Source organism: Homarus americanus, unplaced genomic scaffold (assembly GCF_018991925.1).
Source record: "Homarus americanus isolate GMGI-L3 unplaced genomic scaffold, GMGI_Hamer_2.0 scaffold49310, whole genome shotgun sequence".
Lineage (NCBI taxonomy): Eukaryota > Metazoa > Arthropoda > Malacostraca > Decapoda > Nephropidae > Homarus > Homarus americanus.
Window position 1 is genome coordinate 782,751 of NW_024735038.1, and position 27,717 is coordinate 810,467.

General features: G+C 35.5%; 1 protein-coding gene across 6 annotated transcripts; it reads left to right on the forward strand.

Moving 5' to 3' along the window:
• The first annotated feature begins 2,551 nt into the window (after positions 1–2,551).
• Positions 2,552–27,374, forward strand: LOC121870771. 6 transcript variants are annotated; one of them, XM_042372722.1, is made up of 10 exons: positions 2,631–2,768; positions 9,798–9,877; positions 13,521–13,647; positions 14,344–14,854; positions 15,684–15,843; positions 18,272–18,417; positions 22,157–22,254; positions 22,502–22,773; positions 25,168–26,239; positions 27,140–27,374. In XM_042372722.1, exons 2-10 carry the CDS (start codon positions 9,844–9,846, stop codon positions 27,162–27,164), a joined length of 2,445 nt encoding a protein of 814 aa, XP_042228656.1. In that variant the 5' UTR covers positions 2,631–2,768; positions 9,798–9,843; the 3' UTR covers positions 27,165–27,374. The 6 variants fall into 6 exon arrangements, with proteins under 6 accessions (XP_042228655.1, XP_042228653.1, XP_042228656.1 ...); XM_042372723.1 differs by lacking the exon at positions 9,798–9,877 and adding an exon at positions 12,459–12,537 and having other exon boundaries at positions 2,634–2,768; XM_042372724.1 differs by lacking the exon at positions 2,631–2,768 and adding an exon at positions 12,459–12,537 and having other exon boundaries at positions 9,859–9,877.
• The last annotated feature ends 343 nt before the right edge of the window (positions 27,375–27,717 follow it).

Genomic DNA, 27,717 nt, shown 5'->3' on the forward strand with positions numbered 1-27,717 from the left:
CTGTCAGTAACTTATTTATAACATAAGCCTATGAAACCACTTTTCAAAGGCCTCTAACCTCTTTATGCTTTTTTTTTATCCTCTTCACCACTGATCGGCTCGTTAGCCGCTTGGGCGATCGGTCACGTCTCTGTTACTCACTGCTGGCAAGTACTGGGCATGCACCGGCTCCTGAATGTACCTGAACCCGCTCCAGTGTTGGTCAAGTCTGGTCTTGAAAGAGCTCACACTCGGTGCCGTCACAACACTTTCTGGTAGATTGTTCCAAGAGTTCACCACTCTCACTCCGAAAAAGTTTGCCCTCACAGTTTTCTGGACTTGCGGCTTCTTCAATCTTGAGCTGTGACCCCTTGTGGGGCGAGCGTCCGCCAGCTCCAAGTAAGGACACTCGACTGAATAGTGCCCCTTGAGATGCTTATACACCTCAATTAGGTCGCCCCTTGCCCGTCTGTAGTGTAAGCTAGGCAAGTTCAGGCGCTCCAATCTCTCAGGGTAGTTGAGGTGTCGAAGAGCAGACACCAGTCTGGTGGCCCTCCTTTGAACATTTTCAACCAACTGACAGTCCCTAGCATATCTCAGGGACCAGACGGGGTGACAGTACTTCAGATGGGGAAGCACTTCACTCTTGAAGGTCGTTACGAGGGATATCTGAACGACCTTCTTATAAGACCCAATAATATATTTGCATGATTTACCTTCTCCTCGCAATGGCCCGAGAACTTCAGCTCATTGTCAACATACACACTTAGGTCCTTCTCACATTGTCTCAAATAGTGCAGTTTCTTCATCCCATTGGGACATATGATACGCCTCCTTACCGTTGATTTCCCGAAGTAACTTGGCGTCATCTGCAAACATTTGTCTGGAGGAGTGTACAACGTCAGGCATATCATTTATGAAACAAACAAACAGCGGGCCCAATACACTGCCCTGTGGTACCCCGCTTGTGACAGGTACGGGTGATGATTTCGTGCCATTAATCACCACACACTGCTTGCGGTCATGTATAAAGTACGTGATAAATGTTATAAACTCGATAATGCAGCGTATCTGCATGCTAGTGTGTGGACCAAAACTTATAAGTGGCGAGATGGATCCTTGCTGCTCTTTCCAAGAGGGTTTCAGCAGATTATTGAGTCTTTTTTCATGAACTGATGCAGTTCTTGCCTGATTTTCTTTTGCATCACTTCATTTCATGCTCCTTCGGCGTGGTGGTGAACGAGAAGTGTTTCAAGTACGAGAGTAGGAGTACAAGGTAGCTCCCCCAACTGCTGTCTCATGTAACGCAAACCTCTAATTCAACCACCGCTGTGCTGCAAATGAATATTTCCAGATTACACTTACATTCATCCTGAAGGTTTCGTGAATTTATTATCATCAGTGTCAGTTGTTTCCTAAAACTGTCCCTTCCCGAATATCTCATTTAGCTAAAAGTTACTGTTGGTGTTGGCTGTCACGTCATATCTAGACTGCTTACAGCATTTCAACCATTTGTGTAAAGAATCATTGCCATGATAGTGTGTTAGCCAATAGGTTCACCTGATGCACCTGTGAACTGATGGTTCGAGTCATTAATAATAATAATTTACATTCAGTCAATTTGACCAAGAACGATTAACAAAGCCATGGGATGCTTGTTTCCAGTAGACTTTTATGCCAGTAGCATCAGGAGTTCCTAGGGTCAGCAACACCCAACATTGCTCAACTTCGCTCATCAAACAGTGTTTCCAACGTGGTGCTAATTATTGCTTAATGAAAACTGCCGCTGTACCTGTTTAGGAAATGGAGTACGAAAATTAGTTTTTAATACACTATTAATTCCTAATAAGTATTATAATTATTAGATAATTTCAAATTATTCTAGTGAAATATAAAAGAAAGAAAAATATATATACAGTACTGTATATATTGGGATATTGTATAGAGTTGTGATTTGGCCTTTTTGTTTGAGGTGTTTGGCATTTTCTTATAAAATCAACCCAGCAACACTAACTCGACCAACCTCACTTCAAACTGGTCCCAAGCGTTATTTTTCATTGTGGCTGTGTTTTGTTGTCTTATTCCCCCCCCCCCCCAAAAAAAATAACACCCTTCCACTTTTCACCTCTTCCAACTTAAGTAAAATCTTGCGCCCTCCAGCCAGCTGATATCCTTGGCTTCTGATTGGTCAGTATGCACTGAAAGCGTAACTATGATTGGCCATCTGGATCGCAGGAAGACGCGCAGTGTGGGATTTATAATATTATTAGCAGTTTGTAAGTCGATTACAACATTGTCGAGTACGTAAGTCTTGTAACTTACGAGAAGTTGAATATTTGGAGTATTATTCACAAAATAAACACGGCTGATATTTTTTGGGCATTAAATTTTTATCCAATCAGAACCCAGGTTAAAAAATTTCTGGTTTTCTATTGGTGCTTCATGTTAAGATCCGATAACCGAGGGAGAATCATATATCATGAGCTCTGCCCTCTGTGATCCAATCAGAAAATAGTTCCGAATCAAGCCTCATTATTATTGGTTCATTTCGCTGTTAGGCCAAGTAATCGAAAACAAACAGCGCCTTATCTTCAAAAATGATTCTCTGGGTCTAGAGTGTGTGACGTCCCTGAGAAGAGTTAACATGGAAGCGTTGTACAGCTGTAGTTCATGGAAATTGTAACCGAACGTCATGGGAGATGAGAGATCAGATACGTCAAGTGTGTGGCCCACAGACGAGTTGGACTTTGTAAATGAGTTCCCACAGGAGACACAACACTCGCCTGAAGGTAAGTTTTGGTGGTGGCAGCAGCCTTACACAACCTTAACTTTCTTCTATGATAACTTCTATTCAAGGCGAGAAAGTTATGATTTCTGGCATCCCATTACAGTCTTTGGAAATATAATTTGGTATTCCAAACTTTGTACAGTATGGACTCTTTTGACGTACTCCACCTCCGGGGTCGACACTCGATAAAAAAATTTGGGTAAAATTGGGTTAGGGTCATCTCGTACCCAAGGTAACTCTACCCAACTCACGGGATAAGTCATACCCAAGATTACTTACACCCAATTCAAGAGATAATCCATACCTATTAGTATATATACCATGCATCTTTGCTTTATCTATGATTACAAAAAAGATTGTGTAAATCTTGTAGGAAAGTGTAGTGAAATAGGGAAATCTAATGCTGGCTTTAAAATGGTTGCATCTCATTACTTAAGTATGTTACTCCGTCACACAAACATTGCACTACAAGGACATATTTCACACTATGTGGTTAAGAATAATTTTATTGCAATTTACTGATTTCAGGCTAATAGATTTGGCAGTTTCAATTTATAAACTGGGTGGTATAAACATTTAAAATGATCATACTTCAACAAAATATACAGTAGACATGCATAAAAACTTAACGATATGTGTCACCCTATGTTCACGCTCTTTCTATTTAGAGAGAGCAGACGTATTTACTCTTAATTTGTTAAAGATAAGGTCAAATAAACACTTTTTTAAAACACATTGCTATTCACATATTAAAATCAACCTTGTCCATGTTTCCACTATACAGTATGTAATATATATATATATATATATAAAGAAGAAAACAAGTGGTTATCAGCATATACCAGATCTACACATATATATATATATATATAGTATATATATATATATATATATATATATATATATATATATATATATATATATATATATATATATATATATTTATATATATATATATATATATATATATATATATATTTATATATATATATATATATATATATATATATATATATATATATATATATATATATATTTATATATATATATATATATATATATATATATATATATATATTTATATATATATATATATACAGTAGTACCCCGCTTAACGCGGTCAATAGAACCCACAGGGTACCGTGTTAAGTGAAAACCGCGCTAAGTGAACAACAGAACATATGGGATTAATTCCAATAGAAACTGGCCCGACCCCCAAACTCCACTTTTTGACGACACACAACTATGTTGTAGTAAAAATATTATCATAACTTTATGATGGTATGCACACACAATTAATAATATTAGTTTTTTAACACTTACATTAGTAGAAAAGATGGCTGGGCACACGGGGATGGGGGGTTGGTTCCGAGGCAGAGGGCAGATTATTGGCCCTCACCTGTATCACTTGCATCAATTGTATTACTATCCACCACAGAGGCTTGCAGGGCCTCTTTGTCAAACCCCTCAAAGTCCATATAAGTCCATATCCTCACTATAATTTTCACTATCACTAACTTGGGCCGGCTGTGGTGGGTGGCGGGTGAAGAACTCGGTAATGTTTTGATGACTGGGCGACCTTGTGCGCATCCTGCCCGCGGCGCTTCCCGCGTATATGAGTAGATGCACTGCGGAAAGTGAAAGTTCGGTTCTGGCGAGGGTTGTTATGATTTAAATCAAATGATTTAAATCGATTTAAATCAGAGTAAAAAAAAATCATGATTTAAATCAAAATGATTTTTTTACTAATAACTGTTTTCTCTTTTTATTCTACATGATTGAAAAGTATATGCAATGCAGCAGACTAATAACATTATTTGGATTTACTGAATTATGTACTGAACTATAGTCTGTTCTCTCCAGTTTTGCTAAACTTTGATCATATGATCATATCATAAGGTCTCATTATTAATGTATATATTTACATGAAATATATTGTTAACTAAGATAATAAATACTATTGAAATTCAGAAGAACTGTAGTATTCTCTTCTCCCGGCATTATATATCAGTCAATAAGGAGCAAGGGGCTGTAAATTTTTGCAAAGCTAGAGTGAACAGGCTGTAGGCACTAGGCTATACATATTCAGATATTCTATTTTTATCACTTAGTACCGGTATGTTCTTTTTAAACAATATAAGTATTATTTCTGATCAAAGAAGCATACCTGTAACTGGTTTTGTGATATAAACTACTAAGTCTGAAAAAGTCACTTTGGATCAGCAATTTGCTAATTATATATATGCAACAAATTGACCCTTCCGAACAGTGGAGCACGAAGAGTTTATCAAGATGATTAAAATGCTAAGACCAGGATATGTTCCACCTAATAGACATCAAATTGGAGGGTCTCTTTTGGATCAAGCCTACGATTCAGTGATTAAGAATTATTCAGAAGAACTTAGTGGGAAAACAGTTTGCATGGCCATGGATGGATGGAGTAATGTCCATAATGAGCCTATAATATGTATAACTTTAACAGCGGATAACCGTATTTATCTTGTTGACTCTATAGACACAGAATCAAGACACACAGCTGAATATCTGTTGAAATTAGCTGAATGTGCTACAAAAAAGTGTGAAGACAAATTTGGATGCACAGTAAGATGTGTAACAGATAATGCTGCTAATATGGCAAAAATGAGAAGTGAATTCGGACAAGATAAATCCATTATAACATATGGTTGCTCTGCTCACCTGTTAAATTTGCTTTCACAAGACCTGCAAATCAAGAACATTAAGGAGCACATTACTGAAATCATTAAGTACTTCAGAAATCATCACATCCCAGGATCTTTGTATAGAAGAGCAGAAGGAACAATGCTAGTAATGCCATCAGACACACGATGGAACACAGTGACAGATTCTATTGAATCTTATTTAAAGAACTGGGAGACCCTTGTCAAAGTGTGCAAAGAAAATATTGAAGACATTGATAAGAAAATTGAAAGGAAAGTTAATGATAAGGCATTAAAAAGAACTGCAGAAGACTATTTAGAGAGACTTAAGCCTATTGATGTGGCATTGGACTGTGTCCAGAGAAAACATACCCTATTAAGTGATGCTGTAGAAATCTGGGTAAAACTGAAAACTGATATTAAGGAGTATTTAACAGATAAGAAGGATATGGATAATTTTGAAAAAAGAATCAAAGTAGCATTGACACCTGCCCATTTTCTAGCTAATGTGATAGATCCAAGGTATCAGGGCTTACATCTGACTCCTGAGCAGCGAGACATTGCAGAACAGTATGTGCGCGCGTCTCTTCCACATTCCTTTCAAAATTAATGTCCTTCCATGGAAGAAGTGCACCATTTAAAGAGGTCTATTTTGGTAAAGATGTTGTAAAATCTCTCTCACCCCTTGCTTGGTGGCAGTATTTTGCCAATGATATGACAGAAAATGTAATGGATGGTCCTAGGCAATTATTTACAGCTGTTACATCATCAACAGGGGTTGAGAGAATTTTTTCCACATATGGATTTGTACACTCAAAGGTAAAAAATCGCCCAGGACAGGAAAAGGCATCTAAGCTTGTCACAGTACATACCGGTAAGCATTTCAATGTTCAACTAAGCTAATTAAAATGTTTTGAACTATTTTTGTTGTTTACAGAATGAGAATATTGTGTTGACTTGAAGTTATAACCGGTAATTCTTAATACACTATAATCCTATAAATGTAAGAAAATGAACTTGTTACCAGTATTATTTTTTTTACAAAATGAGAATATTATTCTGTTGACTTGAAGAAGTTAAGTTATTAATTTTTGAAACACTGTAATCCTATAAGAGCATTTATGTTAAATTTCATTATTACCGGTACTTTTGGATTTGTGCACTCAAATGTAAGGTATGTTACCAGTTTTCTTTTATTTTACAAAAAGAATATTATTGTGTTAAATTCCATTGGTACATCTCCTGCATAAATATCTTAATGCCAATTTTCTGTTTATTATCCTGAATAAGCTTTGGTTGAAAAATACCGTTTTTATGGTTTGAAAATACTATTTTATTGCAATTAGTAAAAAAATAAAAAAAAATCGATTCAAATGAAAAAAAATCCGATTTTAATCAAATAAATCGATTTTTTTTTTTATTTAAAAAAAAAATCATGATTTTTTCCAACCCTGTATAATATACCTGTGTGTGTGTATATATATATATATATATATATATATATATATATATATATATATATATATATATATATATATATATATATATATATATATATATATATATATATATATATATATATATACCGTACTTCACCTTACACTCACCCATGAAGATATGAATTCTTGGGAACTTCAGTTATCAGCATACACCTAGGCCCCGACTTACGACGGGGTTAGGGACCCAAATCCAGGTCGTAAGTCCGACATGGTCGTAAGTCCGACATAGATAAAAAAAAATCTACAATGAAATACAGTACAGTAAAAGTAATGAATAATGATGAATGGATACAGTACAGTGAAAGTAATAAATAATAGGAATGGATACAGTGTGACTGAGCACTTAACCTTTAATGTAGTCAGCTGAATGCACATGGGGCCCCCATAATTTTCTAATTATACATGGAGACTACATTAACTGGAAACGTTTCGGTATAGAAAATGCGTGTGTCATTTGAAAAAAAAAAAAAAAAAAATTAATAAAAAATCTACGGCGGTCGTAAGTCCCGACGGTCGTAAGTTGTAGCAGTCGTAAGTCGGGGTCTAGCTGTATACTGTACTGTCTCGTAAATTGGGTACGAGTTGACATGTTCTGATGGATACGAGTTGTCCAGCACCCGGTAAAACTGCAGATTACAGCAACCAAAGAATCTGATAAAAAAAATATTTTACCTAACCTAACCTAACTTAACCTAATGTAATATAAGAAAATGATATAGAAAAAATAGTTCTATCGATTGAGTGTAGTGAATTTTCGGAATTCTGTGGTTGCTGTTTACTGCAATATTACCGAAAATAGTTGTTTAGGTTAATTTATAGTAAGGTAAAGGACACAATTCAATATTGTTTTTTGATATTGTTAATGATAAGTTCAGACAAAAACAAGGCACTTTTCATCTGTGACAGTTTGGGCGCATTTTACTCATAACAGAAATATCGGGAGTTGAAAATCAGAAAACTACTAAAATATCTATTTGTACTGTACAGTACTGTATTGCATTTTTTGCCTCCAAACCAGGTTAGGAAGTTAAGTATGGTTTGGTTGGTGCTGTCAACCACGTAATGGTACTCCAAACAGGAAAGCACCTCACTTTTGAAGAGCGTTATGAGGGACGGTCCCTCAGGTATCTGAATGACCCCAGTTAGGAAGTTACAGGTAGGTAAGGAAAGATACCGTTAGGTTTGGTTATTAAGGATAATAAATTTAGGTCAATTTGTAGGTTCAACCAACCACAACTCTCGAGTTGAGCAATGTGTTTTTCCGATGGTTTAGACAATTTTGAGACACTTTTCATCTATGGTGTTTCCCTCGCAAATGACCTAAAATTGCCTCTCCTAACCAGGGGGCTGTGCCCCCTGGATCCCCTGGTATATTTAAGTCACAGATGCATGTCAGCAACCATTCAGATGCTTCTGAGCAACCTTTCCATACCCTGCTGAACCTACCGAACATAACCAAACCTACAAAAATAACAGAATTCCATCCTAGGATAGGTAACATTGATTGGTTGATTGGTAATACTGTACTGGAAGACATTTGTGCACATTACCCAGCAACTTGAAGAAATTTGGATTTAAACAAAATAAATGCTTTCTTACTCCATGAACATATAGTGGTCCCTCGGTTAACGAACACAATTCATTCCACAGAGTCGTTCGTTAACCTAAAATTTTGTTAACCGACTCCATTATTTCAATGGGATATTGGGCAATTGGTTCCAGCTCACAGAAAAGTACATGCAAAGTATAAACAAAATGCAGTAAAGTACACTTACTTTGAGGTGTGTATGTAGAAGGTTGCTGGTTGATGATGATGATGGGAATTAGAAGTGGGGGGGTGGAGGAGAAGAGAAGGAGTGGGGGTGGAGGAGAAGGGAGAAGAGAAGCATTTTAATGCTTATTGGAAGCAATAATTGTAGACACAGTTGATGCCGACATGCCATATTCTTTACTCAGTACATTGGTTCTAATGCCTTCTTCATGTTTCTTAATAATTTCCTGTTTCACTTGAATTGAAATAGCCTTTCTAGATTTTTTTTGGACCCATGCTTGATGCTGTACAGTAATTTCACCAATAAAATTTTAAGTTCACTAGCTGTAAAGATTATTTTATTTAAATCTACACTGTACTGCACTATTTTTATCAATATGTTAACTAAATTTCAGAATGACCAATAATTTTAATGTAAAAACGTAAAAATACTCTGTATTCATGAGAGCGACAAACACGATGTTTCCTCCACTATAAACAAAGTTAAAGTGATGCTTTGGCGGGTGAGTCAAGCGGCTGATGGGCGCACAAAAAACTAGTTCCCTGTACTGCTTATATTATCAATATGTGAACCTAATTTTAAAATGACTAATAATTTTAATATAAAAAATGAAAAAAATATTAAAGAGCACAACCTTCCTGATATTTACTTCATTGGAAACGAATGTAAACATAGAACCGATTACTGTATTGGCGGACTAGCCGATCAGCTGATGCTCACAACAAAACGTATTTGTCGTAAGGATTTCGTTAATCAAAGTTTTGTTTGTTAACCGAATTGAAGATCCTTATGGGAGCTAATTCGTTAACCGAAATTTAATTAATCAAACTGTTCGTTAACCGAGGGACCACTGTACTAAAATTGAGAAAGAATTATTTTTTCTTAATATTTTTAAATATTTCTTCATCCATAACATAATGGACGAGTTGTCGGTTCTGTGTAAACACAAGAACTATACTCTGCCACGTTCGTAGAGTGATATGGTATATATAATTTGTAATAAAGGTTTAAAGTCCTGCTGTAATAGTCGAGATAAGAAACAGAGCCGCCATTTGTTATGACGTCACTAGTTTCCCCGCAGATTATGTTCAACAAATTCACCACTACAGTCAGAGGTAGTACAAAGGATGGCCTCTTCAGACCCCAAACTTCCACATTCAGGTAAGGTTTAAGGGTGTTTTTTAATGGTCTAAGTCATGGAAATTTCATAAGTGAAGAAATGTGCCGTGAAGAGCAGCTTATGGACAAAAAACCTCCCATGTTCACACCAGCTCAGTGGTCATGTATACTTAACTGGTAAACTTCCTCTTTTTATTTCCCAGTGAATTTACCGAGTATATCAGTACTAGATGGAGATATGAGTCAATTTAGAAGAAATGGCATTTTCTGGACTTTGTTTTAAGAATGCATTTGGATATATCATCATTTATATTAATTAATGGGTAAAATTTTACATTAATTACCATATGTTTTGGTTATCCCTGTACTTAGACATGCAGACTATGTTTTGTTTTTTTTATGGTTTGCGATGTGTTAGTAACAATTTTGACTTTCATTTCTAACGAAAATCATTAGTTTTGAGTTATTAACCCCCCCCTTACTGGTGTTAGTTAAGCTAACCTTATAACTTATAATATAACTCATCATACCCTAACCTAACGTAATCTAACGTATGACCTGTATTTTCTTATGCGATCGAAAAATGTTTTGCTACAGAAATCCCTTAGAGATAATGTATCTTATTGTTTAAAGTACTTATTCCCATAGTTAGAATCTTAAGGTTCCCCAGATGACCAAAATCATACCAATATTGTTTGGAATTTGTAGGATGGGCAGCTACTATCCATTGAATTAGTTAATGTGCTTAGTAATATTTATATACTCAAAATAGTAATATTGTGTTGCACAGTAAAGCACAATTAATTATCTAATAATATTTATTTACAGAGCCGATCAGCCGGGAAGGTTGGACAACTACCTCCAGGGTTCATCAAGGCAGATGAAAGAAATTTACCAAAAGTAGATGTCTTTATGATTGTAGAGTATTGTCAAGAACTCCGCCATCCAGTTATGAAGAACGTTAAATTACATCTGTCTTCTGATCATCTCAAGCCCATCCCCTGGCCATGGTCATCCCTAGTCCTTCCACAACATTAAATATAGACATCAGTGATGCAAACTTACATTTTCCAGACATGAAATAGAGAACAGTGATGAAAACTTCCATGTTGGAGTTATCGGTCTTTTGCATCATTTTGGCAGCCAGCAAGTAAATACACACGATGATACTTGAGCAGTAATTTATTTTTACCTAAAAATAAGGTATGCCTGTGTATATCAACATTGTATATGGCCACAAATCCTGTATTTCTGCTGGTAGCAACACGTACACCACAGCTGGCTGCCTCCAGGCTCCTGCTCGGCGGCTCGAGCCAACCTGTGACGTCACAGCCAATCACAGAGCTTTTCGCAGTCACGGGACTTTTTAGCTACTTTAACCCTTATTTTTTTACACTTTTTGGCCCAATTTATTTTAAAATATCATTTCCATAGTGACTTTAAGCGTTTTCTTTACCCATTGACCTGCCATCTTACGAAAAAAATCCGATGAACTACTCGTCCAAACATGGCCAAGCACAACAACACATTAGCCCTCACTGTTCACATCTGGGAAACCTTGATGATTTGCTTCATAGCAGGGCTGGACAACTCATACTCCAGCAAATCGTACCCATCAGAGCATGTCAAGTCGTACCCAATTTCAAGATGACTCGTACCCAATTTACGAGACAGTTCGTACCCATATACTGTGTGTGTGTGTGTGTGTGTGTATATATATATATATATATATATATATATATATATATATATATATATATATATATATATATATATATATATATATATATATATATATATATATATATATTATAAAGAAATTTTGCTGGCTTGAATTAGATCTGTACTGTACTTTAGACAATTTGTAGAGAAGAAAAGTTCTTTCTCTTGTCAAGATTATCCCAAGTTCACCCCATAACTTTTTTTTTTATGAACATTACCAACACCACTTGTACCTTCAGAATTTCACCATACAGTACTGTACTGTACTTTGTTAAAGGAAAGTTGTTTTAGTAAACTTCAGTTTTAGGTATGGATGCCTGTTACAGTATCATGTACAGTCTTTACAACTGAATACAGTACTTACAAAAATCTCATTGTTCAGTGTATAGGATACTTCTTGCTATGGAGGATGGTCCTATGGGAACTTAAGAAGAATAAGGAAAATTTAAAATGATCAGTAAAACTTAACTTTATTCCTGTGCCATGTAGGTCACTGCCTCTGCTGCTATGTGGCTTAACTGAATCAAAACAGTCACTGAAACTACTATGTGTTTGATTGTAGCAGAAATGAACCACTGTGCATGGCTGGCAGGTAATCTTTGATTACCTCATGGAACAACTAAGAAAGTGCAAGGAAATCCTACATATAGATACTGTAATGCCCACTCTGTAAAAGTCAGTTGGTAATGGGAAGGGTATTCAGCCATGAAGCCTTAAATTTATTTGATGGCAAATGGGACTCCATGCCATCAGGTAATCACAGCAAACCCACACAAGTGTGGAAAATGGCTGTAAAACCGTTGAGTTAATGTTGAGTGTTTTGAAACTTCGGTCCAAAGTGGATGGTTTTATTTGCTGGAGTTGTCAGTGGTTCATTCCTACTGAAACCAACCTTTTTCAGTGATGGCTTGTTTTGATTCACCGCTTGATCAGTGTAGCAGTGAAAGCAGTGATATACAATACTTGCTGAGAGGCTAGAGGTAAGTTAGTAGATTATTTTAATATAAGATTATATTTTTGTATTTTATATAAATCATTATCTTTAGCAAAAAGAACTATTCAGAAGGGAATGAGGTTTGTGTAAATGATAAAAGTGATAAAGTCATACAAGTCTAAACTTAGACTATTGTCAGATTAGATTAGATATTTATGAGTAAAATTTTCACGAAGTTTATACTCGTATTGGTTCATGTACAGTCGCTCAAAAAACATGAAGTGAACACTGCGACTCCTGTTGTCTCGGTAGGGTTATAAAAATCCTTCATCTGTTGTCATATTGTCTAACATATTTTTTGTAAAAATAGTTCTATGAGTGACTGTACAGAGATAGTGAGAGATACAGTGCATACTGCAAGCAGTGTTCTGTATAGGTACAAAGACAGTACAGTACTGATAGCTGTAATAAAAATGGTAAAACGTAAGTCAATTTGATCAAGGTTTTCCCAAGAAAGTCTATTTGTATTTCTAATGGGGTTGTTGCCAGGAGTTAGAGTGTCTAATCAAATAACAATGAATCTATGAAAAATAAGCAGAAAAATTTGTGTCTATGAATGTATCAAGCACAACGTTGCACTTGCAGACTATTGAGACTGAGACTGTTGGGTCTTTTCCACAATATTAGAATACATATATGGATCAATAGACAGAGTACTGTAATACTGTTCCTGTTCTATATAAAGAAAATCACTATCATATCTTGCTGTAGGTTCTTTGGTTATGGAATGTTTATTTCTAATTTTCAATTGTGTGATACAATTACAGGGATATACTGTCAGATCCCACTCAATGTGAGGGTTATGTTCTTGACTGAACTCGTGTCATGGTTGAGTTTTTAAGACTAAATCTTTTGGCTAAAGGTAGGAGGGTTATCATAAGATAGTGTTTATATCCAGTAGAAACATACTTGTTCCGGATTTTTCTGGTAGTGATATTGTTAATAATACCCTATGAATTTTATTTGCAGATAGAGCAGTTGCCAAGGAGAGGGAAGAGGCAGTATCAGCAGCAGTGTCTGTTGTAGTGGCCAGTGCTAGGCATGGTGTAATAGCCTTGTGTGCTAGTGTGGCTCACATCATCAGAGAGAAGATGAGGTAAGTGCTGTATTTGGTTTGGTAATTTGCACAGAAATCATACAGTACTGTACTTGTTTTTGCACTACTGATATTTTAGACAATCATAATGATATAAAAGAAATGGTCAGCATTTTTAAGGTAGCTGGTGTATCGCTTGTGAAGAATGATGGTGTGACATGTGGAACTGTTTTACACTTTAATTTATGGTGCCTGTATTGTTATCAAATTAGTCTGGCAATGCTGACATCCAGAATTAATTTATTTTACCCAAACTAGCCAGAATAAAGGGTGATAGGAAAGTGTGCATACCAAGAGACATTCTTTAAAAACTCCCAAGAACTTCACTAACCTAACCTAACATTGAATAATGATAAGTAGAGAGAGAGCCTCTGTGAAAGAGACGCACAATTTAGTGCTGCTCCAGTAAAGTTTGTCCACTTAGGTTCTTGCCATAGGAATGCAACTAGCTATCTGGATGGGGGAAGTGAAAGGTTACATGAGAGAAGAGTGACAGTCTTGTGTGAGAAAATGAAGAGGCTAGTGAGATGTTATTTTCACATGGAATTAAACATTAGAAATATTATAATGATAGATGGATTCATAAAATAGTACATTGGCATTTAACATCTTACTTCTTTTTCTGGTATGAATTTTACTTTCATACTAAACTAACATATTCTGAGTAGATACAGTCTATTACATCTCTATTCACAGACTGCAGCAAAATGTGGTAGACTTGGAGAAGAAATTAGCAGCGTTGGAGAAGAACAGCACCACCAATGTGTCGGTTACATGTCCCTGTACCTCTCCTGGACAGGTTGCAGATTCTCACAGTTTACTTGAATCTCCCACATCCCAGAGATGTGGGTCAGCCCCTCCAAGCTTTATTACAAGTTCACTGAAGTTTTCCAAGGGTGGTAGTCAAAATGTAACTGGATCTTACCAGATTAGTGATCAAAGAAGTGTAGTTGTGGTGGATAAATGTAATAGTTGCCAGCTATTGCAACACCCAGAAAGAAGAACATCTACTGCCACCAATCCTGACAATTACTTACATCCTGCACAAAAAAATGGTGAAACGAAAACTCCATTTCAACGAGGTCAGAGTTATTCCTCAACTCGTAGCCTCAATATTGGTCGAAGTCCTCCCTCCTCAAGTTTCATGCGGAAAAAATATAATTCCATCAGTTTACGGCGAGTACGACACTCAAGCATAAGTAAACAGGTATGGTAACTTTGTCCTTGACTTAAGCTTTTGTTAATTTTTATGATAATAAGCAATGGGGGATTCTGGTATTTTAAAATGTTTTCCCTGAATTTTTTTATTTAATTTTCTATGTCTGATGTGGCTGAGGAGCAGGTCAGTTCTTGCATTGCAGAGAGAATAAAGAATAGCACCAGTGGCAGTATGACTCTTGACAGCAGAAAGCTTTTACTTGATAGATAAAACCAAACAAACTTAGTCTTGTCTTTATTTCTTAAGTGTTCCAATGAAGCAATATGAAAAAAGTCTGACACAGCCAGACATGACATGCATGGGGACAATTAGATACTGTATTCTCAAATTTATAACGGTTTTATGTTTTCTAGAAGTACAGTTCATGTATTATGGTATATTGCTTGTTCAGTGTATCATTATCATTTTTGTTACCATTTTACAGCTGTGATTACCTGATGGCAGCTCTCCATGCTACCCGGTCTCTTGCAGCCTCTTTCATCAGGTTTTCATCTCAGATAACTTCTTACAACCTTCGTCATATCATTCATGGCCTACCTCTGGCTCTAAGGCCTTCCCTCCACATTCAATCTTATGCATCTCTTGACCCAGTTGGTTTCCTTAAATCTCTCCATATGCCAATACCAACTCAGCCTACCTCTATGCTAAACCTCACCAAAACCTTCGATACCCAGCTACCTCTTTTTCTCACTGTGAAAGGCCTTGCTAATTTTTAAAATGTCCCTGTAGTGTGGAGTAATTCAAACCCCTCCTTTTTTTTTTTTTATTTATTTATCTTATTTTTTTATTAATGGGATTGGTTTATTCCAAACATCAGGGTGCTTTACCAGGGACATGGAGCAGCAGTAACAGTCATAGGAGCAGTGCTAACAGTCTAGAGTGTCGAGGATCCACAAGCAGGGCTAGCAGCAAGTCCTGTATTGTTACAGTTGCTGAGGTTTACCCACCACCACCAAACCTCACTGCTCTAAATACAGGTGCCACATAAGATGTTTTTTTCAGCTGTTATCACTATACTATGCCTTTTTAGTGTACCATACATCGAGCTAATAATATTAATTATTTTAAGAGATGCATGTGTTTTATGCAGATAGGAGGGGATAATTTGTAATTGAAGCCCTCGGTAAAGTACGAAACTAAAGAAGATGCTAGTGGTCGTCAGAACTAGAGAATAACAATAAAATAGCCAAAATACTGTGTAGTAGAGTACTGTATTGAGAATAATGCTCTACTCTGAAAAAGAAAGTTTGATTGCTTATCACATAGTTCTTTTTTATGCCTCTTTTATAAATTAGAAGGGATGAGTGAAAATTAATCTGAGTTATTTCAGTGATAATGACTTTTGTGGAGGATAAAAAAAAATTTTTATAAAAAAGAAAGTAAGTGTACAGGTTAACCCTCTCTTATCTGGCCTTTCATCAACTGGCATTTCCCAATTAACAGAACTTTTAGAAAAAAAACATCTGGCTAACCTCCCAGTTAATAGCACATTCAACTGCCATGTACTTAGCCACTTGGCTTTATGTGTTCTTGTTGTTCCTGGCCCAGAATTTGTAGACAGTACATACTTCAGTTCTTCCAAGAGGAAGAGATACACTGACTATAATTGAAAACGTAGAGCTACTGAAAAAGCTGGCTCACAGAGTTTCAGTTTTTAAGATTTGAAAAATGTACCATGTTGATTTATCTATTGTACAGTGTACAACTTCAAAAAAACAGGAAGGGAAACTTCTTGCTTTTTTTGGCCAAAAATTTTGTTTTGAGAACTGTATTTGCGGGTGTCTCCTCCCCCCACCCCCTCAAAAAATCCCTTAAAATCGCCCTCTTTTTGATACAAAGGTGCTGGTGGCTGTCCCTTCTAGATTCCTAGATACCAGAGTTGAGGATTCTCAATTCTTTGCCTCCAGGATAGGATCTTAAAGAGGATACTTCCCAAGGAAAAGGAGCCACTGATGTGGACTGTCCGAACAGCTGGATTCTGACTCGTATGTGTGTGTGGAGGTGGTGTACTTGTATACAGTGACCCCTCGTTTAACGAACACCTCGGTTAACGTAATTTTGATTAACGAACTGCCTTCCATAAGGATCTTCAATTCGGTTAACGAAGTTCTTACGAACCGACCTCAACATGTTTTCGCTTGCACTGACCGGGCAACCAGCTTTAGTATCAGTCCGCCAATACATTAATCGGTTCTAGGGCTTAAATTCCTTACTATTTTAGTAAATATCAAGAAGTTTATACTATTCAATAATTTTAAAAGTTTAATATTCAATTTTTTAGTCATTTTAACAATTATTGAACATAATTGAAGGTAAAGTGACTAGTTTAATGCGCGGCATCCAGCCTCTTAACACAGCAAACAGGAGTTAGTCTTTCTCTGTTTTCACTGGAGGTAACATCTTGCTTGAGACTCTCTTCAACTAAATGCTTTTTTTCTGTGTTTCCAAGCAAATTATTGGTCATTTTGAAATATATTTTACATATTGACAATATATAATGCAGTGCAGTGTTGATTTAAAGAAAATAATCTTGAATTACACCAAAAGAGCTAAAATTTTATGGGTGAAATGGCGCCATGGGGTGACTTCTCTTCCACCCCAATGCCTTCTCTTCTTCCTTCTCCTCCACCCCCATTCTAAATCCCATCATCATCATTATCATCCAGGAGCCTTCTACATACACACCTCAAAGTAAATGAACTTTTCTACCATTTTTGTTGAATTTAGGAAATTTTCGGTGAGCTGGAACCAATTACCCAAAAACCCATTGAAACAATGGTTTCGGTTAACGAACTTTTCGGTTAACGAACGACCTTCTGGAACGGATTGAGTTCGTTAACGGAGGGGTCACTGTGAGGGGCAGGTGGAGTGTGTGTGTGTGGGGAGAGGAGAGGAGAGGAGAGGAGATGTGTGTGTGTGTATGTATCTATCCTATACAGTGTTTTTATTTTATTGTATGTATATCACCTCAACTGTTCTACATTGTACACATAATAGTTACATAGAAAAAACACAAAACATCTCATAATAACTTTATTGCATCTTTAATTACTTTATGAACATAAATGTATTTAGTCATTTAGTATCGTCAAATGGTTGTTGGTTGGTTGTGCACGACTAACAACAGCCAGTTCGCCATTCTGGCCAATGGAGGTTCCAAGTAGAGAAGTACGTACATTACTATTGTACACTATATATTTTTCTGTACTTGTCTAAAGCTGTTTGTCCTATACACTAGGCCATATAAATCCTATAAATTAAACTTAAGATACATAAATGTATTTTGCATATTGATACCATTTAATATTATGTGCTTGGTATTCACTGTATTGTGAAATTGGTTCATACTACTGTTTTATACTGAATTTTTTTAGAGCTTGTTGAACAATTAGCAATTCTTTACAGAGAGTGATGCTGTAAGATTACTTGCACGAAAACTGACAAATGTCATACAAGAAAATGAAGCTCAACTGGAGGATAATCTTACTGAATCACCCGCCTGTGACCCTAACATCAGTGATGTCATGATGCAGCAAATTTCAACTCAGGAGGTATTTAGGTCATTGTACAGTTAACTTGTTTACCAAAAACTTTAAGAGGTAAGTGGTGAATACAATACAGTAGTTACTTGGAGGTTCTTCCACACTTAATCCCTTTATGTCCATGTATTACCACATCAGTCTTTATACAGTAATCATTTTTAAGTTTGGAAAACTCATTACATGCCCACTGTGTCCCTCAATAAAAATAAAAATATTGCAGTTTCTTGAAGACTGTGAACACTAAAATAATGATTACAATCTTAAAATATATATATATATATATATATATATATATATATATATATATATATATATATATATATATATATATATATATATATATATATATATATATATATATATATATATATATATATTTTTTTTTTTTATAATAATATTATATTTATATATATATATATATATATATATATATACAGTCGACCCTCGTTAAAATGGACTAATAGGGGGGGAAGGGTGTCCGTTTTAGCCGATTGTCCGAATTAACCGATTTAGGGGTTAATATTGCATTATACAGCTATGTGTATGTTTATTTGAGTGCCCCGTCATAGGAGTCCGTTTTCTCTCACTTCAGCACTCCTGAGTCGTCCGTTTTCTCTTAATCTTAGAGTGCACCAGAGACTGTTATATCTTAGTAGTGACACAGAATTTGATATTGCAACCCCAATTGCAACTGGGACAATACCAGAACCAGAAATTTGATATGGACAGTTCAGATTTCTTCCGATTTATCCGAAATCCGGATTAAAGGGGTCCGAATTAACGAGGGTCGACTCTATATATATACACTCGTGTATAGTTCAAGTTTTTAAGACCAAATTTTTAGGCAAAAAATTGGGGGTCGTCCTATACATGCGTAATAGTTTTGTTAGGTTGAACCCGTGCATGATGGGAAGGGCGAGTAGCAACTTTAAGCTTCAGACATGAAAAATATTTACCATTTACTGCCAGTAAACAATGGAAATGTAAAATATGTACCAATTAGTAATGAAAAGTTGTGCAGTTCCTTCAGCAAATGAAGCTCACCAACTTACAATAGGCTAAATTACCTTACAACGTGCTTTCAGTAGTCTGTGTTGAAGTTCTTAGCACAGGCTAACTTATCTTATCATATACGGTATCACATTTCTCATTGATCTACAAAAATACCGGTAATAAAAACCTTTTCTATATTTCACACTTAATATAATACCCAGTAATCCACTTCAACCTCCTATTGTTTACAACGACGCATCACGCACCACCAGCTGTTGAGTGTATCAGCTAGACGGTACACGTGTTTTTCGAATCGTTTTCAGTTAAAAAACTGTTACATCACATGTATATTTTACCTTAACTGTGCCTGAATGAATATATTCTCGGAAATAAATAGTAGTTTTGCTGAAACGTGATGTATTTTAATGTAAAATAGGATAAAATACATGACGAAAACAAAAGATTTTACCTAACCTTCCGATGTTCAAGAGAAGTTACTCGTTTTTTTAATAGTTTTTGGTTAAAATATTGTTATATTACAATGGTATTCTATTCATACTGTGCTTGATATAATGCATTCACGGAAATGTAATATTTTTGCTGAAATGACGTACATATTACAGTGGAAAGTGGGATAAAATCGTGACGAAAACAATGACTTTCGCTTTCTTTCGTTCAAAAGATGTTACCGTAATCGCTTTTCGAATGGTTTTCAGTTAAAAAAACTGTTGTATTACAATAATATTCTATCCTACCGTAATTGACTTGAATAAATACTACGATACCATATTTCGGAATATTTAAATTAAAATCCATCAAAATCATTTTCCTTGTCATCGTCTGCAGCACCAAACAGCTTCTCCCAGTCCTCTCCTTGATCAGGGCTAGAGGCTACGTGTTTTTCTAATCGTTTTCAGTTAAAAAACTATTACATCACACGTATATTTTACCTAAACTGCGCCTGAATGAATATATTCTCGGAAATAAATAGTAGTTTTGTTGAAACGTGATGTATTTCAATGTAAAATAGGATAAAATACATGACGAAAACAAAAGACTTTACCTAAGCTTCCGATGTTCTTGAGATGTTACTCGGTTTTTAATAGTTTTCGGTTAAAATTCGGTTATATTACAATGATATTCTATTCATTACAATGATATTCTATTCATACTGTGCTTGATATAATGCATTCACGGAAATGTAATATTTTTGCTGAAATTACATACGTATTACAGTGGAAAGTGGGATAAAATCGTGACGAATATAATGACTTTCGCTTTCTTTCGTTCAAAAGATGTTACCGTAATCGCTTTTTGAATGGTTTAGTTAAAAAACTGTTGTATTACAATAATATTCCCTCCTAATTGACTTGAATAAATACTTGAATGGAAATATACAATATTTTTGTTGAAACTACCCACGTTTCAGTGTAAAGTGGTGTAAAGTGTCGTGTCGTAATAATAAATGGTAAACAATTTGCCTTCCGCACTCGGTGTTTCGGGCACGGTGAGCCTCAGTTTATAGGACGTAGAGCGTTTTTACTGAAGGTTTTGTTGTTCCATTACCCTCAAAAACGTGGGTCGACCTATAAACTAGGAATATCATAAATTAACGATTTCTTGGTCAAGAAATCAGGGTCGACCTATAAACGAGGGGGGTTATAGATGAGTATATATATATATATATATATATATATATATATATATATATATATATATATATATATATATATATATATATATATATATATATATATATATATATATATATATATATATAGAAGTCGTGTTTTATTTAATGATATATATATATATATATATATATATATATATATATATATATATATATATATATATATATATATATATATATATATATATATATATATATATATATATATATATATACAGTGGGGTATGCTATAACGAATCTAATTGGTTCTAGAACCTTGTTCGTTATAGCATTCGTTCGTTATAGGATTAATCCGTTCCAGGCCCCCAAATACAACCACTTAACACTGAAAAATATAATATAAAATTGTAAAAAAGTGCATAAATATGCATCTAAACCCCTGAAATAAAGAATATCATTAATATTTGTAATAAAAAAACAATAAATTAGAAAAAAAAAAAAATTAAATAATGTTCGTTGTAGGAGTTTCGTTCGTTATAGCATTCTCAATTTTATAGGTAAAACCGTTCGTTATAGGAATATTCGTAGTAGGATCCGTTCGTTATAGCATACCCCATTTTTTTTTTTTTTTTTTAAGGGGATTAGCCCACCTGGGCACAGGTCACTGACCCACATCGGGGCCTGGGGGGCGAAAATTTAATAATAATAATAGTAATTCATAGTAAATAAAATTTATAATAAAAAGTAAAATAAAATAATAATAACAATAATAATAATAATAATAATAACATCACTGTAATAATGATGATAAAAAAAAAATAATAATAATCAATAGTTAGAAATGCTATATGTACAGTATGTTGTCTTGTCAATAGTAAGAGAAACAATTGAGACTCTGCAATTGTGTGTAAATGAGGCAGAAAGACAGATCAGCAACCTGGGACTTGGTCACAATATTCGTGATGCCATATGGCAGCAGGGTCTACCATTAGACAACACATTATGTTTCCAATATCTTCCCAGGCGGTAGTACCTCCCTGTTCGATAGCTGCCTACTACCTACTACCTATGTGTATTTGTCTTGTTTTAAGTTTAATACTAAAAAAAATGTGTAATCAACAGCAGCTGTGCGCCCCACATCCTTTGGCAGGCTGTGAGTGTGTTGTGTGTACACATCTGGCAGCTGACCCACACTCTCAGCTGTACATCCTTACAACAAAGTAAGCTTTTTTATAAATTTTATTTATTACATCACCGTACTAACTAAAGAACTTTTATCTAAATAATTATGTATATGAGACATCATCAGTAATAGAATGAAGAAGTGTAAGATGTTAACTGGCCTTGTATTTTAATTCCAATAATAAAATATAGGTATTTGACAGTAAGATTAGTTTGTATCATCAGACCAATTAATTATTATATTTTTCAATTTCATAATGACAACCATCTCTTATTTATCCACAGTGAAGGATCGTTACTTCCACAAGGTAGCAAGGTTCTGGTTCAGGGAGATCGCATAGGTACTGTCATGTACTTTGGACACAATAAATATTCATCAGTAATTTCATGCCTCCCTCGGCATCATCTGAAGGCATCAGCTTCCACCAGCACTACTCAAGCAGCTATCACTGAAGCTTCAGTTGAGTCTTCTAAAATGATCAGTGATGAAACAGATGGTGTTGTTAGTGTTGATAGTACAAGTCCTATTGGAGTAACCATCACATTGTGGCCACCAGGTGCGTTAGGTTTCCATTTATGTTTCACTACAAATCTAAGAGCAGTTAGAAGCTAATTTTTCAGTTACGGTAAAACCTTTCTAAATCGGACTACAGTATATGAGGGCGAGGCTGTCCGACTTCTCTAGAATTCTAACTTACGTGTAACCTCCCTCTACTTGTAGGTGTTTTCAACCATCATTTTCCTGAAAAATCCCTTCAAAAAAAAACAAGATTAAAGTTAACAGCACACATTTACATAGCACTTACTGTTATTGTAATAGATAAATCTTGAGGTGGAGAATGATGGGAGGCTGCTTACACTTACAATACAGTACTTATAATCACACTTATATGTAATTACACTTTATATTTAGTTACACTTATATTTGGTTCCACTTACGATATATCTAGTATGCATTTAAATCTGACTGATGTCATAGAAAGGATTCAGCTTCAGCATCAATTGTCTCATATCTTCAGTTGTTCTTCAATTGGCAGAGTTCTGAGCACCATATCTTTTCTTCTAGTGGTCTTCAATGGTGATGATATGTCTCTACAGTAAAATTCCTATAATTCATACCCCTCAAATTCTAAATCACTCATAAATCATAATGTCTTAATGTTACCAAATATATACAGTAGTATTACAAATTTCATAATATTTGGTAAAATTTTGAAATATGAAACATTTCAAAATAGATAACCAAAAAATACTGTTGTTTTGGGGAGTTTGTTCCCTCGGGAGAAGGTTTCCCTCATCTTCTATAAAATCACATAATTCATAAGAGGTAGAGCCCCCCTATTACTTCATATTATGGTGGTTTTACTGTGCTTGCTGTAGAGATAAAACAGAAAATAATAATAATAAAAAACAGTGCACACCAGAGCAGTGGTCACAACAACAAACATGTAGGAACTGACTCCTCTTCCAACTGTCACCCCTTACAATCCCCCTAAGCCAGAGCTCATCCGACTTACAGAAGTCCGACTTAGTGGGTTCTTACTGTATACTGTAATTACGATAATCGAGGTAACGTGTAGGAATTGGTTTGAATGTACCTGTAATTGTAGGATGTGCAGCAATTCAATTGGTGGATAGAACCAGAATCAGGAATATATGACAAGATTGTGCAAACTTCACCTGACTCAAAGCTCGGGTCTACCAAGCTATACTACCCCGCTCCACTTTCAACTAATCAGAGTGAAGTAACTTTACCAAGCCTCACACCAAACTGAAAAACCCACTTATAATAAACTTAATTGAGTGAATTGTATAAATGAAGGCCTTCATATTATTGGAATGCTTCAAAACTAATTCACTTTGCTTGAAAGTCACTTCATTTGTGAGATTTTTATCTTCAAAAGAACCTCCACTGTGATTCACAGTCCCACTCCTTACATTTATTTATCTATCGCCTGATTTATTCCCAGAGCTTTGCACTCACCTCAGTCACTCATCATGCATCTTTCAAAGGAGCACTTCACATTCCATATTTTTGCTCATTAATGTGTTTCCTCATCAAGTCTTTGTATTCTGCTCTTCTAAAGCATAGAAATGTGCTGGCTGAAAGGTATATTTAAACCTACTCTTGATGTATTGGAGTGAAATGATGCATATGTGGAAGTAAACTGACAGGAATAATGACTTTGTCAAGAGTTAGTTGTAGAGTGAAAAGAGTGGAGAGCATGAGGTGATAATATATACAGTAAACACTCTTGAGTACCGGACACCTAAGTAACAACACAAATCATGGGAAAAATTGCAAATATTAAAAAATGTAATGAAATATCATGGGATCTTGCGGGTCATTGTTATTGTTGTGGAGTGACTAGGCTGAGACCACATGGTCCCACCAGCACAGCACAGCCCAGCCCACATCCACCTATAGTTTGACCCTAACTTTTGAAAAATACTTGGTATAATCCTAGACATACTTTGTAGCAAGACAACACCGAGTCTTACCCATGACCACCCACAACAGCTGACACTATGAACAGTGATACCATGTCTGAAACTGAATTCCTTCCAGTTACCAACACTTATGAGAAATACGTAACATAAAATCATATACTGTACCAATACAGTGGTCCCTCGGTTAACGAACACAATTCGTTTAACAGTCGTTCGTTAACCGAATCCATTGTTTCAATAGGATATTGGGTAATTGGTTCCAGCTCACAGAAAAGTACATACAAAGTAAAAAAAAAAAAAATGCAGTAATGTACACTTACTTTGAGGTGTGTATGTAGAAGGTTCCTGGTTGATGATGATGATGGGAATTAAAAGTGGGGATGGAGGAGAAATCACCTTTCAGGGGACCCATGCTTGATGCAGTAATTTCACCAATAAAATTTTAAAAGTTCACTAGGTGTCAAATTAAACATGGTTATTGAAGTACATTTATTTTTCAGATCAAGGGGAGGTATTTGTTCCTCTATGTGATGTTATTTGCCAGTTGGATGATGAAGTGGACATACAAAGTAAAGATCATCTTCTTGGTCTTGACTTAGAATATGTAGATGATGACATGAACACAGAAGAAGTTAGACCACCTGTCCCATCTGGCACTCACATTTATCCTATAGAGACAGTGAATGAGAAACTTGTTCAGACACCAGATATGGGGGACTCGGGCATCCCTGCACCCCCCAAAATGTATGCTGGTGTTCGGGCATTGAGGAATGGAGCAGATGTACCAGAATGGAAGAACGATAATGAGGAAGCCTTCGTTCGAAGCCTTAGCATTTCATCATATAACTCTGATAGTGTTCACAGATTTGGGGATTTATCACACAGTGATGAAGAGGGTGGAGTTGAGGACCTTACTGCTTGTGGAATGGTAACTCTACAGATTCCTGTACAAGATAATAAATCCAGTGAGGAAACTTCATATTTAGATGCCAATCTTCATCTCTCATCATCACATGATCATGAAAATGTAGTTCCAATAATTAAGAACTTTGAAACACCTTGTCTGAACACAACATATTTGTATCAAACTGGAAATGAAGAAGATAGTTGCAGTAAAACAAACTGTTCAGAATCTAAAGTTTCCTTATATGATACTTCAGACTCTGCAATTAGTCTAACTTTTATCCAAAGACCCCAGAGCTTTGAGGAGAGCAGTGATCCTCCAAGCCTAACTGACCCAGACAGAGACTCCCATTTTAAGGACACCTGGGACTCGGGATGCTATATGGAAACAGGAAGGGGCAACAGTGAGTCATCAGAACAGTTTTCTATTGTTGAGGGTGAAAACAATCAATTGGGATCTCCATGGGCATGTAATCTGAGTCAGGCTCTTGACTCAGTTTGGGAGAAGTATAAAAACCTTGAGGATTTTAGACTTGATGGCAACTGTAGTACAAGAAAAATGGATCTGTCCAAAAGGGAAGTCCAACAGAGAGATTACAGCAGTCGCCTTCAGCTTCTTCTGGACAACCCTGAGGTGGCAACTTCACAGTCTTTTTACATTGACTCCAGGTATGTTAATTACAGACTTTATTTGCTTTATAGTAATATGGTCTAGGAATGAGTTGATAAATCCAAACCCTTTGAGTGATGCTTTGGCAGGTCCGCAAGCTATATTAATTTAGTTGTACAGTACGTATAGACAACCACAAACCTTCAACTTAGGCCATTTCGCACTGACAGCTACACTAGCTATGCTGTGCACATGTGCTATGTGTCTTTGATTTGCTGCAATGGTTTTTAATTTAGGAACTCTCATTGGCAGCAATGCTATGTACACCACATAAAGGTCCTCCTCTACTTACGAACGAGTTACGTTCCTGAGATTTGTTTGTAAGCCCAACTTTACTCTTGTAGATACCAAACATATTGTAAAATATTAAAAGATTGTGGATATTTAGTACAGCTATACCCTTTAATACAGCTTTAAAACCTGGCTCACTTTTCTCCTCTTAGGTAATGTTTGTTCTATCTGGAATTTTCTTCAAAATAATCCAGTCTCTTCCACATTAAACACTTGTTCTGGCAGGTAACCCCCCCTCAGTGATGATGTTTGTATCTCTGAAAGTTTGTAAGTTGAACGTTCTTAAGTAGAGGAGCACCTGTATTTTCAGATTGCTGTGCCAGCAAATTTTCTTGGCATTGCATTGGTCATCACATTTTAAGCATATGTAAAATAAGAATAACAAAGGATTGGAACCTATTCCCATGACAATGAAGTTTCCAAGAATGAAGTGGATTTCGTAAACATATCCACTTCATTGCCAGAATTGCTTTTTTTGGACTTTCATTTTCCAGACTGGGATTTTCCCTAATTAGTCTGGTTTGTTGAGGTACTAGTGTATACATGTATTTATATTATGTATACTGTATGGGTTGGCTAAATATATAAATAATTTTTTTTTTTTCCAGTATAACAGAACACACAGAAGTATGAACATCAGCAAACACTCACCACATACTGTACTGCGCATGAAAGAACCAAACCAAGAAGTTTATGAAAGTACCAGTGATGAGGCTAAAATTCTTGCAATTCTGTAACTGGCAGACAAGTTTTATGGTAGTTTGAGTATTTATTTCTCTTAATTATATTAGGTGTCATGAATTTCTGATATTCCTCAGTTTCTATATTTTTAATACAAATAAATTTTAAAAAAAATTACAGGTACCCGTAGCTAGAAATGTTTGTCTTAAGTTCCTAGAATATAGAAGTCACCGTTTATATGAATAAACCCACTAATTTTTCAGTGATAATTTATTATTTATGTGATAGAAGTATTGTTCAGTTTTCCCAGTGATCATTAATTATATATTATGTGATATAAGTATGGTTCAGTTTTCCTAGTGGTCATTTATTATATATGTGATATACTGGAAGTATGGTTCTATTTTTCCCAGTGATCATTTATGATTTATGTGAAATATATACAGTACATATAGTGAAATTTTCCCAGTGAGCATTTATATACAGTATTGTCATACTCAATAAT